We start from the raw sequence: 21,403 nt of genomic DNA, 5'->3' as shown, positions 1-21,403 counted from the left end.
CTTCCATTTTTAAAGAGACTCCTGATGATTAACGTTATTATTGGATGTTACATTTCTTTGTGAAGTTCCGGAAGTGTTAGTAGGCAGGAAAGCAGTACAATATGAATAAAGCCATTACCTTGAATGAGAAATTTCTGAAGATATGAGTATTGTTTAAAATTATTTAAACTTAACCCTTGTATATTCATGAATTTTATCCCTTGAAAAGCAACTAAAAGGATAATATCCTTGAGGAAAGGTGTTGGGTATGACTCTGAAATAGTGTCCATTCCTTTGCCTACCCTTCAATTGCTCTATCCAACATCCCACTCTGGGATAATAATGAACTTGGGTGGTGAGTACTGAAAGAAATTGAGCTAGAATGGGGCTTTCAGAAGCAAGGGGAACATATCAGCAAGTTCAGGGAAATCTCAAAGCCCAGTAAAATGGGAGGAATAAATCTGAAACAACCTGGATTGAGCCTGTACAGTAGTTAAACAATGAGAAGGAAAAGAATGGCATGGTCTGTTGGAGGCAGGTATGCCTAGCTGATGGAACTCTGAACTGGAGCACTCCAGTTAGAAGGTAAAGATACAGCGCAACTTATAGTTGAAGGTCCTACTTGTAGGGTCCTACTTGTGGACATAAAAGTGACCTACTTCATAGGTGTCAGCAAATTGCTGAGAATTTATGTAAAGCAGTTTGAGTATAATGGTTAATATTGTTCTTCAGTGGGAAGATTGTGTACAAATTCCCATTAAACTGTGAATCTTTTTTGGTGATACTAGAACAGACACACATAATGAGCTTATCTTACTTGAATGTTAGGAAGTAATGGAATCGCCCCACATTACCCTTCTGATCCTTATCATAACTGTTAATTAATGCACTTGCAGAAGAGAGAAAACGTGCCATATTCTTATTGAAAAAACTTAGAATATTTTGCAAGCAAATTTTCTGAGGCACTGAAATTACTGGACTCTCCTCTCCCTCTGTGTCAAGTCCTTGTGTGCACAAGTGTACTGTCTCTGGATCATGCATGTGAACAAGGCCCACTTTTAGTTCTGCTGCCCACTCGTGGGTTTTCTCTCTCCAGTGATGTAATGCAATCAATTGTCACATTTTGGCTGTGCCAGGGACACTTTATCTGAGACTACATATTTTGCTGCTCCACTCAGTCAAGAGAGCTAGGTTACTACCAGCTTGAACACACTTGGAAGTCAATTGAAGTGGATCTGTGTTTAGGGTTATTGGGAGAATTAGGTTGCCATCTAATATTTTTTTTTGTTACAGGTTGGTCTGGGTATATATGGGCTACACCTCCCAAATTTCTTTCGGGTAGAAACATAATTTAAAATATCAGTATAGAAGCTTCCATAGGAAAGAGACAGTATTTGTTGTCATCAGCTTAATTTTAAACGGTCTTCAAAAAAAGAGTATGAAAAGGCTCTTGGATATGGATTAATAATTGATTCTTTGTGCAATGCTTGCTAACACTAAAATAAAAAATAAAAAATCAGCTGAAGCTGGCAAGGATTTTAGAGAGGCCACTGTGTGCTGCTTAGTCTTCTGCTGTGCTTCACTGCTTTTATCTGTTCTCAAGTTGTTTGCACAATCTTGCTGTGCCCAAGGGTTTTGTGTCAGAATAATTGCCTTATTTTTGCAAGCAGGCAATGCGAAGCTTCTTATTGGGTGCAAATGGTAAAATTTTCAGGGAACACTGTTTCTGAGTGAGGCTGATTTCCTCCTCGCCCTGGCTACCCTATCTCTTAGTTTTGCGTATTAAGATACCAGGAAATGTAAAAATCCACCTTGTACTGATACATTATTTACCTTCTAGCAAGCTTAATGTGAACAGCAATGGGATTAAAACAAAATTAAGGGAATTTTATTTTTGAATCTCAAGAACTACAATGTTCCAGTCACAGAACAGACCCTTTCTATCTACTCCTGCCTTCTGCAGCCTACTTTGCCCCACCCCCAAGCTGTGCTTGAGTGTCAGAACGGCATCTGGAATAGGATTTTTATTTATTTGCACGTTTGATGAGGCTTGGGGGAGAAACAACAGGCAAGGCACGTCAGCAGAAATCCAAGAGCTTGCATAAACTCATATGATCATAGAATTTGCTTTATTCTGGATCTAGGGTGTATAAAATAGATTTATTTATTTATTTAGTGCAAATTATGCTTCACATAATTTGGATGCCAATTTCTTAATCTCTCTAAATAAACAGAAATAATTACAGTACATCTTGTTAGTTCTTGGTCTTTGTGGCTTAATGTCTTTATTTCTCAATCTGTGGGGGAAATGGAAGGGATATGTGGAAATCGTTGTCTTAGATGTGGATTTGGTTCCTTCCAGATAATGTTGCAATAGAAGAGGAACATTCATTATAGTTTTATTCCAGCATTGATTCTGACATTCTGAGACCTTTCTGGTTACTCACTTCAATAAGCTGTCAAGTTAAAACTGTGTCCTTTTTTGCAACATTCACACTTGCCATGATCAGTTGCATTTATAGAAAAGAGGATCTTTCTCTTTACATGTTCTGCACTCAAAATGTTCTGAAGGACTTACCATATTGAGCTTTGCATATTTTGCTAATTTTACAATAAATTTGTGGTGAGTGGGAAAAGTGTTAAGTGTTTGCATTATTTAGTGATGACATTGTAACGGTCCTCTTATTTTTTGTTTTTTTCCTAGGACCGGAATCGGCCCTATGATACTTTTAACTTGCACTCTTTGGAAAATTCATTAATGGATATGATAAGGACTGATCATGAGCCTCTTAAAGGTAAACACTACCCTCCCAGTGGCCCACCAATGAGTTTCGCTGATATAATGTGGAGGAATCATTTTACAGGTTAGGAATATTCATATGTTCATACTCACTTTAAAAGAAAACAGCTTTTTTGCTGCAATAACATTTATGTTATACTTTTTGCTAGTAACAAATTGTTAATATGTTTTATGCTACTCTTTGGCTTAAAAATCTCAGTTAGCTAATTAAGCATATAGTGTGGTTAATGATGCAACTGGATGCTAAATAATCATGATTTCTTTAGAGGACTTTTTTTCTTTTACAAAAAGATCTTAGGCTTTCAACTTCTAATTTTTAAATCAATGAAACCTACAAAATTGATAATCCAGTTATTCTGTTATGAAATGGGTTGCTAATATTTTCAAGTGGTTGTTTAAATATCTACCCATAATTATCATGTTTCCAATGTGGATACAAATCTCAAATGGTTTGGAATTAAGGGGAAAGAACGATTACATTTTTTAAAAATCACTTCTTTGGTTGAGATAATGAAATATTGATATCTCTTCAGCTGAGAAGACCAGGCTGTTCTTTCAGCTCCAGTGATAAAGATTAAACTACTCCTAGCACTCATCATAAACTATGTGAGTGAGTGGTTTGGGCAGCTTTTAGTTTAATAATTCATACTAATGTCTACTTCGACATCAGTCTCGCCAGTCTTTAGCTAAATGTGCCATATAGCTTTTAGGAATTACTTAACAGAGAGCAATGGATTTTGTTGGGGGGGAAATATTATCACAGATATTTAGTGCACAAATTTTGAGCAATATATAATTGCTTATCAAACTTTGGAGATCAAGCAGTTTGTCTGGGATCTAGACTGATCTTGTATTTAACTGCCCAGATGGAGCAGAAAATGGATTTGCATTCATTCCAAGCTCCATGGGACACCTAGGATATATTGGAGGTCAAAATCATCAATTTAGGTTGGTTGTAGGAAGGCTGAAGACTGGGCAAGTGAATATGGGAACTGGTACTCAGAACAGTGAAGCATTTTCATCTTTCAGCCTTTTAATTCCAGTGAAGTTCAGAATGCATGCCTCAAGTAAAGATCCTGTTAAAAGGATTCACTGCTTTGGAATTACTTGTTCAGCTGAAGTGAACTATTCCTGCAATGCCATTTTGACCAAATGTTTTATTTACACTTGTTTCCCACAACATTTGCATAAACTTGTTTGAAAACATTTACTGTATTTCTGTGATTTCACATAACTCAAGTATAGTTTGGGAATCCAAGTGTAAGTTCTTGTGTTTGAATGCCACCCCCCCCCCATCTTTGACTGATAGGTTTGGAAGGCCAAGTTTGAGGAACTTTCAGCTGCATTTGTTGGCCTCAGACTGGAAAGATGTAGCTTTAACCTTCTCTTTGTTTTCTTACAAACCAGCCACCCAAATGGCACCACGTGGGCCTGTTTTCTTTCTATTCAACATTATGTGCTTTCTGTATGTTTCTAAAAACAATTGGCTAGCTTTCTTCTTTTTTTGAGGGAATAACTGGGGGGTGGTTTCTTACAGAAGAAAACTACATATACCTGAGCTTAATGGGAACTTAGACCTTTACAGCACACCTGTGCCTCTGAAATGCTCCCCCTCAAAAAAACATTCCTGCACATAGACAGCAAGTGTGCCAAGAAAAAGACCCCTGGAAATGGTTTCTCGTGGACACGGACATACAGTACATATGAAAGATTTGAGTATTGTACTCAACCTCCTATCAGCCCCAGCCAGCATGACCAGTGATGATGGATGGGTGTTGCAGTCCAGCAACATATAGAAGACCACAGGTTTCCCATTCCTGCTTTTGTCTCTGGTGCAGTATGGCCTAGGTGCTGCTGTGTTATAACAAACTTCATAACGAACAGCTCTCCTACGTATCTTGTAAAGGCAGTACTAGAAAAAGTAACATCAGAATTAATTTAAATACTCAGTCTGAAGTTGCAGTACACTTATTTGTCCTTGAATAAAACCATGTGACATGTCTCTGCAGGGGTAACATGAGATGTATTCTATGTCTCAAGGACTGATTTACTTCGCATATATGTGTGCCAGATGCTTGAGGCAGCTCTTAATGGGCTGTTATGATGTCAAACTCAGTAGATATTTGTACATACAGTGTTCCAGTACTCCCTATTAGGCATAAAAATGCAAATACATGTTTGAAGAAACATGGAAAGTTGATAAAAACCTGTGCATATACATTCTAGTCTCCATCCTTTTCTAAAGGGGTGTCTTTTAGCTTGGGAGTCTTTCACAGAGACCAGTTGCAGAAAGGCAAGAAAAAGTGCAGTGTAGGCTTGTGAATTGGAGGACTAGTTTTGGTAGAAAGGTGGGATAAAAATAATTTGAATAATAAGGCTGGCTTTAGTATTGGCCTACCAACTGGACCTTAAACAAGTATCTGAGATGTTTTGGAATTTTCGTAGCAAAGGTATCAAACTATGATGAAATAAGAGGCATTTGGGGAAAGTCTGTAGCAGTCTGTGCAGTAAAAATATGCTGGTCTCTTTCTGCTAAAATAAACTATTGTGTTTGAAAATAGACGATATGAATGTGTGCTAGCCAGTTCAGTTGTCCTTCTGTCAGATAAATGAATCTTGGAAGGTCTGCTTCATAGCCATTATGTCTTTTCAGATAAAATGTCAGCTTGCCACTGGGCACTGTGAAAAGCTCTCAACACCTATTCTTTTATGAAGTGTCCTCCTGACTTGACTTCTGGTTCTATTCTTTATACAATTGTGCCTGAGTATAGCACGGATCTTGCTGAGCCTGTTGCCTTCTCTGGAACACAATTCCCACTAGTCAACTTTACATACTGAGACAGAATCTTTGCTGCAACTTATGTTAAATGAATTGCCCATGTCTCTTAACTGTTGTGTTAAAGACCTAGAAGTCATAGGAAGCAGCTTTGTATGATAACATATATCACCATATAGAAGCTTTTATTCTTCTGGAACTAAAGGTCTTCTCCAGCTGCTTGGCAAACCTAATTCAAGCACCATATGTGTCTTAATAATCCCAAAGGCCAGAGAAGAGCAATTAAGGTCTTATCATAAGCTGACCAGTTATGACATAGGTAGTTTAGACAGTAACAATTCAGTATTTACTATGATTTTTAACATAATAATTATAATTATTTATTAGAAAAGACTTGATCATTATCATTGGCCACCTGCTGATGGAAGCATGTGGACCACTGGTTCCATATCTGAATCTGCATTTGTGAAGTGGGGTGGGGGAACGGAGTATCATGTCCTTGATGTGTATGCTTTGTTACTTAGTCCAGTGGGCACATTATAAATTGCCCTTTGCTCTGAACAGATGCAAATGTCTACCAGCCATCACTATTGTTAAACTGTAGCAGATAGGTTTTCTAATGAACTATAGAGTCGTAAAATGTATGTTTTTTAAAAAGTCTGGTGATGTTTATTTTCATTTTCGCTGAGTCATGTACCGTATTTTTCGCTCCATAAGATGCACCTCCCCCCCCCAAAAAAATAAGGGGAAATGTATGTGTGTCTTATGGAGCGAATGCAGGTGGGAGGCTCTTGCTGGAGCCGTGCGCTCTTTAAAGAGCTGCGCCTAGCATGTGTGCGGCTCTTGTGGGCTTGCTCTGCTGGCTTCTCAGCGAAGCGGGAGGAGGGACGGAAGGGGCTCCATGTAAGGGCTCCCTTTCATCCCTCATCCAACTTTGCTGGGAAGCCAGCAGAAGAAGAGGCACTGCGCAGCTATCACTCTTGCTCTGCTGGCTTCAGCGAGAGCTGCGCAGCAGGAGAAGGGACGGAAGGGTTTAAAGCAAGAAAAGCGAGAGCCGCTTACATGCTCTGCGCAGAATATATTTTTTCTTGCTTCTCCCCTCTAAAAACTAGGTGCATCTTATAGTCAGGTGCATCTTATGGAGCAAAAAATACGGTAGTTGTTTTGCTCAGCAATATTGACACTGCTGGTGATTCTTGTTTATTGAAGTTCTCTGCATTATTGAGAACCAGGCAGCTGAAGTGCATCGTGATAAAGATAATGTTAAGGGAATGAAATTCAGTATTCCTGTAGGAATGCACGAGTTCTCTAACCCAAATCCAGTCAGCTGAGGTCACGTGGCTGGAATTACACAGTTGGCTGCTAACTCTTTTTGGCTCAGTACCGCTGGGACTGCCTGCTAAAAAGCAAAAACTAAAGAGGGCATTGTGTGCTGCAACATAATGTTTACATAAAGTGTGTTTGAAGTCTCTCTGTTTAGAATATTTCATTTATGAAGAAGAATGACCTCTTAGAACTTTAAAATATTTTGGGGGTTTTTTCAGGTACTGTGAGCCAAATACAAGTTCTGAGGCAGTCAAAGTTGTTTTACCTTCCCTATCTATGGGGAATCTGAAGTCCAATATAATATTGTACACCTTTTAAAACCAGTTTGCATACCTTATTTAAGCCATTAAAAAGTTTTCTATTTAAATATACTGTAAATATACTTAAATTCCACATAGATTCCTTTAAAATATAAGTAGTAATATTTAAATTATAATATATATAGAAGTATTACTGGTCAACATAGCAATTTAATTTCCAAAATCTTGAGTTTTTCAAGGCTGCACCCTTCATGTTGACGGCAGAAGTTTAGAACTATCTTGTTGATAAAATTTCAGATGCAGTACCTCTGCCAGAGATTTAATCAGAATATATATTTTTAATCTGGTAGGCAATGTATGTGTAACTCATTCATGCTAATATCTAAACAACATTTTTTAGGAGTAGGTGGATGGATAGATGTTGTTATTTTCTTTTATTTTTGAAGAATTCGCAGTCTTTCAATCTGCTTTCTCTCATGTTGTTAAGCACAACAGCTATTTTCCTACCATTGTACACTGGCATGAATTATTTCTTCCTCCTGCGCTTTGAGCTGCTTGAAGCCTTCAAGTAAAGTAGAAGTGGGATTTGACCCATCTTACCATTACTGCTTATGTTCTCTTAAAGTTAAACATAATGAGAAACTTGATGCACATGAAATTGTTCACTCTTACCTTAGTGCCTCTGGAGTGGAGAACTATGGTCGGACTTACAGTGCTAATACTGCAGTTTCTCTTGAGCCATGCTTATACTGAATCATAGTTTTCGCCATAGGAAGTTTTGCTATCTGAACAACACCTTTCTCAAAGAAAAAATAGAATATGTGCTCTATAGTAGAGGACATCAGCTAATACAGATACTATAATCATTTTCAAAAATCCAATTTTGTTCCCTAGTAGTTCTTGAAATAAACCTAATGATTTAAGTAGGGCTACTGAGAATAATAAAATGTTCAAATCTTAAACTGGCAAAAAAAAGTTCTGGTCTCTACTGGATACAAATGGCTGCTTATAACTCGGCACTTCGTTTTGGCATTTTCTAATGGATCTTCCTCCTCTACCTTTTCTCATCACTTCCCTTTTTTATCTTTTTTAAGCTTGTAAGCATGACGGCAGGGCTTGTGTCTCATTTTGCCAACAGATGTTAGCCTCTTTGGCAGACCCTTGTCTGAAATGTGGGAAATAAATGATTCAGACTTGTTGCAATTAAGCACGTGCCTTGTGGTGAATTAAAGTTGCCCCAAGTAACTGCATGCAGGCCCACCACTGAGGGAGAATACAGGCGCTGTTGGCACAGCTCTCTGCTATGCTTTCTTGGTCAGGAAAATCCTGTCCCCACACTACCTCCCAGTGGCGAAGCTGCATGCTCCAGCACCGGGGGCGGAAAGCAGGTGGGGGCGTGGCTGGTGTGTGTCCCGGGGGCGTAGCATGCCACCCATGGGGGTGTGGTGCGTGTCCTGGGGTGTGGTGTGCGTCCCGGGGGCACACAGTGCGTGCCTCCGGGGGTGTGGCGCCTGGCACGGTGGGGGGGGGTGCAGCGGGTGTCTGGGACACAGCCACGATGGTACCCTCCCCGATGGTGCCAGGGGTGGTGCGCTCCCCCCTTTCCTCCACCAGTGCCTCCTCCCTGGCCGGAAAAATAGGGAGCGCCAAAGCCAGAGAAGTTGAATGAGGGGAAGAGTAAGTGTTATTGACCCAGTCAGGGTTGGCAATAACTGCCCTGTCATGATTTGCAAGCTGAATACCGTACATGATGCAAACATTTCAACTGGTATACTTAAAGTTACTTTGTCCTTAACCACTTTGAACTTGAAACTGAAAATATCAACCAAAAAACACAGCTGTATTTGTATTAGTTTCAGTCAGACGTTATTACTACTGTAGTCTTCTCCCTAAAAGCTAAGATTCTTGGTTACAGCTAAACTAAAACACAGAATGCTGACTAATATTATATGTTATTGAGATATTTTTGAAACAGCAGTAATTACTAATTCTATAGCTGATCAACTTCTCAAACAAAAATTAATGGGAAGTATTTCAGTTTTAAGTTATTCACTCAAGGAGCTGAAGACCGAAACTATCATGTGTACTTTCCTATTTAGAGCTCTTAGTATTGTAAGAACAAGTATGCGTGGCTGCTCATACAATTTGACATTTTTGCTTTTCTGGGAAGGTAGTTGTCAAGAGAAACTTAAAAATAGAAGGCAAAGGGCAGGTGACAAAATGTCACACAGGCAGCACCTGGCAGAGTGACTGAATGAACACATACACACACCCCAGATGTCACACTCTTGATTCTATTTTTATATCTGGTTGAATAGCACAATTCCAGCCTCAGCAAAGGAAAGGAGGAGAGAGATTAAATATGCATTGAGAGCCTATAATTCATAGCATGCTCATTTATTCACTCATATCTAACCATAAAACAATTTAAATGGTTGGGTAACCTTTTATTGCAGTCATTATGCTGATAACTATTTTGGCAGACATTTGTGTGCCATATGGGATTCTTCTGCAGACATAGCTAGAGATTAGATTGGATTCACATGCTGTTTCTTGCTTGGGTAGTGTGCACACCTCCCTTCGGGGAATGGGTGATTGCATATTGGGTAGAGGGCTACCCTACTATACCACAGTGAGAAGACAGTATATAACTTGCTTGTTATTCTTGGAAATGGATATCCCATGAATGAATATGAAACAATGTGGGTAGCAAATTCCAGTGAAGGTGGATTTTTTCTCCTTCCAATGTCAAGTGAGGCTTCTATTAAGATCTTTTAAACTGCAGCAGCAGTAACAGGCCCATCTGCTTCATCCAACTAAGTCTCTGTTACACGTGCCAGGTCAAGTCCTCTCAGGGATGGCAGTGGTCTTATGAATCATTGACCTTACATTGCACAGCAGCACCTTCAGGTCATGTGGGTATCCCTTGCTGATTCCAGTATCCGTCTGGACAAGACCAGACCTGGAAGCAGGGATAGTCCTCAAATAACGACTAAACCTGCCTCCTCGGTAAGGACATGGTCTGGTCTTAGCGTAACTCCTCCTCCTACCCGTGATCACTGAGATCGGTTGTCCCAGTGCACCCCCCTCCCCTGTGGAACCTGCCCCAGACATTTTGTTGGCTGGGACCCACTCCCAGGCAGCCCTGACCCCTCCCCTTAAAACAAAATAAAACTTATATAAAAACAAAACAACACAATAAAACAATAAAAACCAAAAACAGTAAAAATTACAAACATACCAAAATTAAACACCAGCTGAGTTCATGGTAGGCAAGATTCAAACTAGAAAATTTCTGGTTTAACTGTCTCTTAATTTGCAAAAATACAGCATACTGCTATTGCAGTCCTCTTTCAATCACCACACAAGTTTTAGTGAATCAAAGAGGGTCACAAAAGTTGCCAGAAGCAAGGCAGAGAGAGGATTCTTTATATTCACATCTTGATGGTCTCTAAGCATTTTCTGCATTGCAGCAGGTTGGACTAAATGACTCTTGGGGTCTCTTCCAACTCTACAATTCTGTGATTCTAAGCTATGTGCCTCAAGGATGCTTCTGCTTCTTTTCAGAATAATGGAAGAAGGGATTTATTTCTGTCTTAACTATCAGCATCCCATTAAGCAGGCACTGAACATCTGTGGGTTGTCTTCTTCTTTCCAGTGATTTAGTAGAGTTGGAGTTGACAGTAACAAGCAACAATCCAATAGGCTGAAATCATGAGAATTCTTCAGATGTTCCTTTCTCCTCACAATTAGCATTGCATTGAGGAGGAAATGGGGGCCAGCCATACTTGTCCTTCAGTCATCTCCCTTCATGAGTTGGAGGGTGACTGTCTACAGCAGGGAGCCTATACAAGTAGAGTAGGCTTCCTTGCAGAATTTAGAACCAACGGGAAGTCCACATGAATGAGTGCTGCAGACAGTTGCCCTCCAACTCACGGAAGGGGATAGTGATGGAGGAGAGTGCTTTCCCCCACTTCCTCCTGAGTGCAATGTAATTGCGTCAAAAGGAACACTTGAAGAGGGCTTCTGTGAGAGTTTTCAACAGCAGTTCTTTCTTGCTGAGCTAGTGAAGAGGGACAAATACTTTCATTTCTAGGGTTCAAGATTTTGCTTAAGGTGTTAGTTACTTGCTATAACTAAATAATTTAAATTATTGAATTGAATAGTTGAAGAATAATAACAATATAATAATTAATATTATAGTATTACATAAATATTTTAGCAGCGGAACAGCCCTGGTTGGTTTGATGGCTGTCACCTTTATCAGGAGAGACATGGCAACAATGCAACCATGCTGGCACTCCCTGATGTGTCAGCACACTTGACACTGCTTTCCATGGTGTCCTTCTGCAACAACTCAGGGGTTTGGGAGACACTCTGTTAAAGAGGTTCTGCTCCCGTCTTTGGGGTCACTGCCAGAAAGTAGCATCAAGGGTCTGTTGCCCTGCCCCATAGTTTTGGGGCTATTTAGCTATGCTGATATTTATGAAATGATTGGGAGTTGTCAGCTGGGTATTTGGATCATGGTGTTATTGGTATGCTGATGACCCACAGCTCTCTTCCCATTCCATCTGAATCTGGAGAGGCTGTGAAGGTGTTGGAGTAGTGTCTGGAAGCATGATGCACTGGATGGAGGCCAATAAACCGAAGCTCAGTTTTAGTAAGGCAGATGAGCTGTGGGTGGCTGGTTTCTATGTCTTGTAATTCATTGAATGACCTGCTTTGGGAGGGGTTGCACTTCCTCTGCAGGCACAGGTTCATAGTTTGGGAATACTCATGGATTCCAATCTGTCACTGAAGTCTCAAATACGTTCTGTGACTTGGAATGCTTATGCCCAGCTTAAGCTACTTTGTCAGCTGTTGCCATTCCTAAATGGTGATAGCTTGGTCTCAGTACTTCAAGCTGTAGTAAACTCCAGTCTGGACTACTGCAGTGTGCTCTACATGTAACTGCCCTTGAAGATAGTCCAAAAGTGGCATGTGCTACAATAAGACCCCCCCCCAATATATGCTTTATATTGTTTTTATAAATATTTATTGTTTTGTTTGCTGCTCTGGACTTCTTTGGGGTTGGTTGGGATAAAATAATACTAAATGATTAACATAGGTCTGTCAAGTTAATAATTTAAAAAGTGTAAGTCTGAACTGAAATATTACATTTAATTAAATTAATAAAGTGAAATTGGCAGTGTTTAAAGTTCCTCTGATCTTCCCCTTTCATTTTTCTTTAGCAAATAGAATGCATAATTACTATTAAACATTCTTATAGAGAAGTATATAAAAAGCAAATCTTTTCTAGTTTCATTACCATTTTTTATGTATTTGTGAAATCTAGCATTGAAAAGTAGCCTACTGAACATAAAATATGATGCCAAAATGTTCTATTTTTTAGGTCGTATGGGTATAAATTTTCATCATCCAGGAACAGATAACATTATGGCTCTCAATAGTAAGTTTACATTTATCTTCTTATAATACATTTTATATAATTTGGCTATGCGCAATATGCTTTTAAATATTTGTCTTTTGGGTACAGTGAAGAGAAAGGAAAAATAGATGAAAAGTCTATGTACATTTAATCAGTCTCTACTGCTACTATAATGTGAAACAAATAACAGAACACATCTATGGACACAGAGGTAATATTTGATCAGATGCTGATTTTGTGGAGATCCCTTATAAAATCATGAGGATCCATAATAATCTGTGCCTTATATACATGTTCCCATGGCAGTGCTGGAAATAACAGATCTGTGATTTTTGACAATGCAATCAATGGAGATGGATGTGATTTGAGATTTGATGGTAATTATTGGTGGTGTGTAAAATAAAAATGCAGCTTTGAGAAGATGTTTTGCTGAATCTCTTATGCATGTCTCACCTCTCTTCTCTCTTTCTCTGACTCCTGTGGAGCACCATTTTCCTGCTCCCAGTTTTCCAGATTGTCCCCCTTTATACTTTATCCTTTCTCAGTCATTCCACTTTCTATTCTGCTGCTCATCTGATTCTTGAAAAGCAAATAGAGCTAACAGACGAAGTAGAAGTGCCCATTGTTCTGGCATCATCATCACTTTGAGCATAACTTGCTGAAAGGCTGCATGCAAAACATAATTAAGAACAATGCTCCTTCATTTTCTTGTACTTTTCAAACATGGGGAGGGGGATAGTCACCTTTTCCATCTCATGACAAATGGGGCTCTGAGTGGGAGAGGGCTCAGAGGCTTTGCAGGTACCAGAGGAAGTCCTCATGGGTGTCGTTGTGCCCATGGACGCCATGCTGGTAACCACAACTTAACAACCTCTCCCAAAACCAGTAGTACGGGACTGTGGAATGAACTCCCTGTCATAGCTGTAAACTTCTCCCTTTTCTTGCGGGGAATAAGGGGATTTCCCTTTTAAAAAAGGGAAACGTTGACAGCTATGCTCCCTGTCCTTCCCTGGAGGTTTTTAAGCAGAAGTTAGATGACTGTTTGTCATGGATGCTTTAGTTGAGATTTCTGCTTTGTAGGGGGGGGATGATTCGATAACCCTCAGGGTCCCTTCCAACTCTACAGTTTTATGATTCTATGTGAAGCATAGGAGTGTCTTTCTACTATGTCACCTCATTCACTTAGCCCAGTATATGCAGGTCCCACTATCTGCATGCTTGCTATCTGAAAGATCAGTTATCCACACTTAAAGGATTATGCCCAAATCTCACTCAGCAGGTTCACTTATCTGAACAGCTGACTTCCTTCCTTACTTCCTTGTTTGTTCGTGCTTTGTTGGTTGGCAGCAGCCATTTTCCAGAAGAAACCATGAAGAGAGGAAAAGGGGAGCGAGATCAGACAAATCAGAGAGCAGGAGAGATTGGACAAATCAGGGTTTTTTATATACTGTATATAAAAAACTTTATCTCTCTTTTGCTGATTGGCTGCAGCCATTTCAGGAACAAACCCTTGGGGGGCGGGGGGACAAGAGCAGGCAAATCCAGCTTTAGAAATATTTCCATAGGAAATAATAGAAATTGTGGATATGTTATGTGAAGGCTTGCCAAATGAAAAATTTCCAGGTAATGCATTGTGTTCAGGAAACAGGACCTGCATGTGCAATGCAGTACCTTTTTTTAGTGTAGTGAAACATTTTGGGCTTCAGCAGCCTGAGAATTATGCCCTGTTCAGGTCTTTAACTCTAATACCATATGTTGGGAAGTCAAGAACAGTAGCTTTACAATACTTGTTTATTGGTTAGTGAAGGGCATTCTGCATATGCTCAAAGGCACACGTTTATTCACACCAGAATATTGCAGCATGAAGGTTTTCAGTGACTAAAGGAAAAACATGGCTGATGATTAAATTCCTTCTGGCCTAACTCTTCCCTTGCTTAGTGGGTAGCTTTTGTGGTATAGCTTTTGTGGTATGTCTAGATGTTGTGGCACTACCATAGGCAGAATGCCAAGTTGTCAGGGTTGCTGGGAGCTGTAGTTCAACATCACATTGACTATCTCTGTCTTAACATAAAAAGGCAAAGGGACCCCTGACCATTAGGTCCAGTCGCGGACGACTCTGGGGTTGCGGCGCTCATCTCGCTTTATTGGCCGAGGGAGCCAGCATACAGCTTCTGGGTCATGTGGCCAGCATGACTAAGCCGCTTCTGGCAAACCAGAGCAGTGCATGGAAATGCCATTTACCTTCACGCCTATTTATCTACTTGCACTTTGTCGTGCTTTTGAACTGCTAGGTTGGCAGGAGCAAGGACCGAGTAATGGGAGCTCACCCCGTTGTGGGGATTCGAACCGCTGATCTTCTGATCGGCAAGCCCTAGGCTCTGTGGTTTAACCCACAGTGCCACCCGCGTCTTAACATAATTCTGAGGTAATTCCCCACTGTAAACAGGGACAGTAGCAAAATAGTATCCAAGAGATGTCTCTCTAATGTTCTGCCTGAAGGTTACCTAATAGAACCAATATCACCCTGTTGTAGTTACAGGCCACATATTAAATGTTCTATAATTTTAGCTAAGTTCCATTGTGAGAGTAAATACTAGGTTTTCAAAAGGAACTGATCCGTTTGTGCTTAAACCTACTTCAGAATCCAATGCTAGACATGTTTTAGGGAATGAGTCCCTTGGAGGCTGACCTCATCATTTGAGAACAGAGTCACACTAATAGACAAAATCTCTATTGCAGGATATATTTTAGTAACATGAATGTGTTCTGTAACTACACACAGATCTGGTTAACATGTAATGCTAAGCCAAACCAAGGCTTAGCACAAATGAGCAAACATGCTGGATCTCAGAGAGATTGCAGCTGCTTTGCTCCTCTGGTCCTGCTGCTGCCCTGCTGCGAGTTAATGCATGGTTTGGCTTAGCATTATGTCTGAATCCAGGCTTGTGGTTTATCTCCCCTAGACAAACCATAAGTGGTAACCTATAGAACAAACCTTGGCTACTGTTTGGGCTTCATTAGGAGCAAGATAAATGTTGAAAAAGTTGGCTTTTAGTGTAGTTGACTTTTCCAGTATAACTGGAAGCTAGACTCTGGAAAAATCAGCTATTAACAAACGTAAGACATATTATCCACAGCAGTCAGTTGATTTTTTCATAGGAAGTTGCTTCAAACCAAAGTATTAGATTTAGATGTGGTTTGTGCACTTTTGCCATGCAGTGACTTGCCAACTTGCTTCTTGCTTCTATTCTGCTCCTATTCTAGGACAAAAGGAGGAATGGGTTGAGATATATTTTTGATAGATAGTATTTAGTTGACTGAGATTAATTAGCATTTTCATTATCCAAGCATTTTTGTCCTTCCTTCCCTAGTTCCATGGAAACGTTTTACTAACATGTCATATTATTTTCTTTATGTTTAGTCATTAGTATCATTTAAATTTTTTTGAGCGGAGGGGGGGAGTTATGGTTGTAAGTTGTTTTTAATTGTTTTTAATCTTGTGTTTTAATGTTGTGACCCACCCTTGAACCTTAGATTGAAGACTAGGTAGTTAATAAATAATTATTCATCATTATCATCATTATTCATTTCATTTCTATACCGCTTTATATTGTTAAGAAAAAAATCTGTCGTTTACAACCTATCTTTAAACACCAAACAAAGCAATCCATAATAAAACATTATTGAAGAAAGTCAAAATATAAAGTATACATTCAAAGCAACATAATTACCAGGAAACTAAAATATTATCTCAAAGATTTAAAACATTACAGAGAGCAACTGCGGAATGTACATTTGACACAGCAGAGTTAACAAAAAAAAAACCTTAAACATTACAAAAGAAAACTTTACTAGAAGGCAAATAAAAATGCACTCTTAAAGCAGCATAATTAGCAAGAGAATAAAATATTATCATAAGCATAGAACATATTTGCATCTGTTGCTACTAACCACTGTCCATGGCAAGTGGCAGCTGTGGAAGTTCCGGTTTGATGACCTGGGTTTGCCCTAAGAGGCAGCCAAAACCATCTCTCATCTCTTCAGCAGTCTCAACTTTTGTAGCTGGAGTGAATCAGGCCTCAGCCTCCCAGGCCAGGTGGAAAAAGGCCTGCAGGGCAGGGAATGGGCTGTCCAAATCTCATAGCCAAGATGGTCTCTGGCCACAGTTTTCTGGTACTTCTGAACCAGTGAACTATGGGCTCATCCATACTGTTGTCTAATGTGGCTAGTGTAAGCTTCCTATTCCTTCATTATTTCACTGTTGTCCATATGACATTCTCCTCCAAATCACTGCCTTCCTGCACTTAATGTTTGATGTATTACAGCATTTTAATATTTTTTTGGAAGCCACCCAGAGTGGCTGGGGAAGCCCAGCCAGATGGGCGGGGTATAAATATCAAATTATTATTATTATTATTATTATTATTATTATTATTATTATTATTATTATTATTTTATTCCTTTTCCTTAAGTCTGGATTTTCTTATACCTGGGATACTCCAAAAAGTGGAGGAAAGGAATGATGAGCTTTGGAGTGGAACAGTATTCAGGGTCTCAAATAGTGGCTGTTGAAGGGTAAACAGGATCTTGTGGTGAATGGTTGGTGGAAAGGAAGCAGAAGCCGTAGAGGAAACGTTTGTTCAAAGGATGAGATCCAAGATATACAGAATGGAAGAGAGAATAGAGATATGGTAGCATTGGGTGTTCGATTTAAGACCCATGTGACGCTCATCTTGCAGGACCCAGTAGGCATGGGGAATCTTAGCTTTGGAAGGGCGAAGGCACTTGTGCAAAAACCAACTGGTGGAGCTCTTCAACTTAACATGATACAGGTGGAACATAGATAGTCTGTGTGCCACTAAGATGATATAAATCACCTCCCTTGACAAACAAGATTTTGATTTTTTTTGATTAAATGGTTTATAAAATTTCTTAAATATTATTGTGGCTTTCGTGGGGCTTTTTTAAATTGCATTTAATTTTTTTAAGCTGATGCTTCTGAATGATGACTGATAATGTAGCATTAGGTTGGTGGTGGAGGCAAGTGCCAGAAGGTGATGGTGGGAATCTATTGCTCTGCCTCTTGGCCCTTTCATTAATTGGATGCCACAGGATTCCATCTTCTTTCAGTCCTTTTTTTTTAAGTTGGCACTTAAAGCACAAAGAAATGTGATAAATAAAAGCATTTCAAAACTAGCTATAATTTCCTCCCTCCCTCATCCTATCCCTTGCCAAGGGGAACAATGATCAGTTAAACAAAAGAAATAATACTTTAAAAGAAAAGTTACATAACCTGCCCCACCCCATATTTATGCAAACATTAAATTGCATGAAGTTTTCTTAAGAAATCTAAGACTTTGGAAAAACTCAAGGAATCTTTGCCAAATACTTTGAAATTTTTCCGGGCAGTGACACTTAAGATAAATAATTTTCTCTTTCACAGCCATGTTGGTAAAATCTTGTGTCCAAATTTCTGGGTCTGAACTAGCTTAGCACAGCAGGACCAATTGTTTAGCTTCAGTTTCTGCACATTGAATCCAAGCTTTCAGATGTTTGTTTGGCCCCGATAGATGTGTTAAGTATCCTAAAATTTCATATATAAAACATAGATTACCGGTAAATGGCATATTTAAGACATGTGAATGAATGCCAGTTCTGCATTCCAAAAGTTGAGGCTGTGAAGTATGTCCGTCCCTCCAAAACTGCAACCCTGCCCTGTTTCTCAATAGCTACATGAAATCTCTGAGTGAAGTCATGTGGAGTTCCAGGCTGAAATATTATCAAAGCTGAGTAACCTCAGCATACTATCTCATTAGTTTCTAGGAAGACTGTGGGCTTATGAGACCAGAGTATAATACTCCAATCCTGTTTGGTCTTTGGGCTCAACTCTGCGGGCTTTTCTTTTAAACCCCTGCTCAGAACTGGAGTACCTTAAGGACACCTCTCTTTTTATATGTTCCCTTCCATGCACTCCAGTCAACCCACTGAAAGCGATCACTGACCTGATTATTAATGTTCATAATCACTGCCTGATTATTAATGTTCATTTACTACTACTGCTGTGTTTTGTTGCTATTGCTTTTTTATTGCTGTTTCCAAAATATTTATTATATTTTGACCTTATTAAAGGACGAGAGGGATAAAATTTTCTTGCCAGTTTAGTTCTTACACAGCCCACTGCCTACACACCCTTTCCACCAAGGGTTATGCAGTCCATAGCTGAAACAGCAGAACATACCTATTTTTAAAATAAGCAGAGTAAGTCATACTCCAAGAAATCCTATTGCCATGATTAAATTAAGCCATTTGATTCATTGGGCCTCCTCTCTGAATGTGGGTCACAACCATTTGAATTATGTTAAGATTATGTTGTGTGAATGTGAAAATGAGCTACATATTGGCTAGAAGAGTCAATTATGTTAAGATTATGTTGTGTGAATGTGAAAATGAGCTACATATTGGCTAGAAGAGTCAAATCTTCTTCAGCTACAATGCCAAAAATGTTCGTCTTGCAGTCATGAGCTATTCACTATTTTTATTTGGGAAGTGCTTTCTGGTTGCCACATAGATAGGGATGTCCATTAAGCTAGCTTCATACAAAGGATTATTTGTCTGGCTGAATTCCATAAAGTTCTGTGTTTAAATCATGCCCCCCTCCGTAAATATAAGAACACCTTTGGACTGTATTCCCCCACCTACCCAGCCTGCCTGCATTTTTCTCTGTGATAGAAGAGAAATACAAGGAGAATACAAAATTCAGAGATTGCTGCAGCAGGGAGGCAGCAATCAGAAAATGAAAACCATATCCATTTGCTGTTCTCAGTGTGATAATAGACCTTGCATTTCTAGGAAAAGCGTGTGTGACTAAAATGCAGAGATGCTATGTCAGGTAGTATTGTGGGAGCTTCATAAAGATTCAGCGGCATAAAGCAATGTATAGAAATTCACACTAACCCATTTAATTAACTCAGAGCTTCATTTACCAAATGGCTTGTTTCAGTTGTCTGCCTCAATCAGATAAGCACCCTTCTGCTGTTTCTTCTACTACATTTAGTAACCCATGTACTATTATCATAGCTCAGTTTTGTCAAGGTTTGTAAAAAACTATCAAACCCCACTTTGGGGGCTGTAATTTAAAAAAAAAAATTAAAAATACGTTGAACATTTTTGTAAGAATTAGAGTTTTCTAGTGAGTTTCTTCATTGACATTATTTTGCCAAGATCTGAGATAAATACTGAAAATTAGAGTTGCTGTGAAATACAAATATGTGCGCACACACAAATTTTAGTTCTATGTCTAGCCATTTAAACAGATACTAACGGGTGGTTATGTTTTGACAATGCACATTGCTGAGTTTTCAGTGCTGTATTTATTTATTTCTACTGAGTTCTGTGAGGAACTCTTTTAAAAATGCTTTCTACATAAAAATCATTCAAGATAGGCATCTGGATAAATGTCTACATCCTCTAGACACCTACTACAGATTCTTTGCTATTGGGGAAACGTGTTGCCCAGACAGTGCTTCTCTCAGTCACTAACCCTAGGACTGTTTGAATTACTTAAACTACTTTATTCAAAAGCTGAATTTTACCGAAAACAATATATATAGTAATTACTGTTATGCCAATACCCACTATATTTTTCTGTATTTACATGCAGCCAGGAGCTATGGGCGGAGACGAGGTAAAAAAAATATTTTAAATTTTACTGAATATGGTGATGGGAACAGCAAATTGAGGCTATGTACAGCTGGTTATTTCTGTGGGGCAACAGGAGTGTTTCCCCCTTGCTGCCATAGTGGCACTAGTCCCAATACTGGAGATATATAGCTTTATAGTTATATGAACATAGTGGAGAAGTGTTTTTGAAAGGAGAGAGATTTTGTTTGTTTCTCTTAAAAAACACAGTGCTGTAGTGGTAGACAGTAGCTGCTGAACTATCCAAAGTAAAATATTCATGAAATGTTGATATATTACTAATGGCAAAAAAAGTTTAACTATTTTCAAAGATCTATGTGAACAGGTGTAGACCAACATCTATGATCTCACATGCTTTAACAAAAAAATGAAAAATTGAAGTGCTCAATTTTCTATTAATTTTTTTAAATTGTTGCTTTTAAGCATGTAAGATTATAGATGCTGATAAAAAATATCAAACATTTGCCTAGAAGAGGCACACCAGAGTATACATGTATTGTACCGCTGTTTCTGTGCCTTTGGGGACTTCTGGAGGTTTTTACTTTTCCCCAGGCACAGCTCCTAAAGCTATGACCCATTTCAGTTTTCATCAGAGACTATGATAGACCATAATAATATGTGTATATACTGTGGATAATTATTATTTTATCATGCCACCCCCAAGTTTGTAATGCTCTGTACAGCTTTCCTGTATCAGATTCTGTTTCTGCAATCATGCAATACAGATTTCTAATTGCTTGTGGTTAATTTATCACAAATCATTGTTTTGCTGCCAATTTTTAAAGTTATTATTTAATACTTGAAACTGAACTTGAGTAATTTAACCCTTGCACATATTCTGCCTTGATGGTTTTTCAGTGATGCAGTATGTTTTATTACATTGTTGAAGGAGCAGCTTCAGTTTAAAGTTATGCTGAGGTTTTTTTTAAAGACCAGGCTTCTCATTTTAAAATTGAGAGAAAGCTTTCTGCTGAAATTAGCATGTTAGTCTTGAAGTTTCCTAGGAGAGAGAGGGATGGGGGGAGGGCAGGCTACTGCGGCCCTTTAAAGGAGAATGTTATTCTTACTGGTTTCTGTGCAATCCCACATACGGCTTCTGTGTTTGCATACAGCAAACTTCAGCTCCTAGAGCAGGG

The 21,403-nt window shown here is 39.1% G+C and overlaps 1 protein-coding gene across 10 annotated transcripts in view; it reads left to right on the top strand.

Annotated features, from left to right (window-relative positions):
- The window catches only part of CPEB3 (cytoplasmic polyadenylation element binding protein 3), a 76,594-nt gene that overhangs the window by 30,063 nt on the left and 25,128 nt on the right, over nt 1–21,403 (top strand). For 5 of the 10 annotated variants that reach the window (XM_028729804.2, XM_028729805.2, XM_077930430.1 and 2 more), the window contains exons 3-5: nt 2,684–2,843; nt 12,534–12,590; nt 20,230–20,253. In XM_028729804.2, coding sequence (XP_028585637.2) covers nt 2,684–2,843; nt 12,534–12,590; nt 20,230–20,253 — 241 coding nt within the window. The remainder of the gene's footprint in view (nt 1–2,683; nt 2,844–12,533; nt 12,591–20,229; nt 20,254–21,403) is intronic. The other 5 variants (XM_028729802.2, XM_028729803.2, XM_028729801.2 and 2 more) reach the window with 5 other exon arrangements.

The sequence above is a fragment of the Podarcis muralis genome, chromosome 6, assembly GCF_964188315.1.
Source record: "Podarcis muralis chromosome 6, rPodMur119.hap1.1, whole genome shotgun sequence".
Taxonomy (NCBI): domain Eukaryota; kingdom Metazoa; phylum Chordata; class Lepidosauria; order Squamata; family Lacertidae; genus Podarcis; species Podarcis muralis.
The sequence above is the reverse complement of the archived record's forward strand: the minus strand, read 5'-3'. Positions and strand labels throughout refer to the sequence as shown.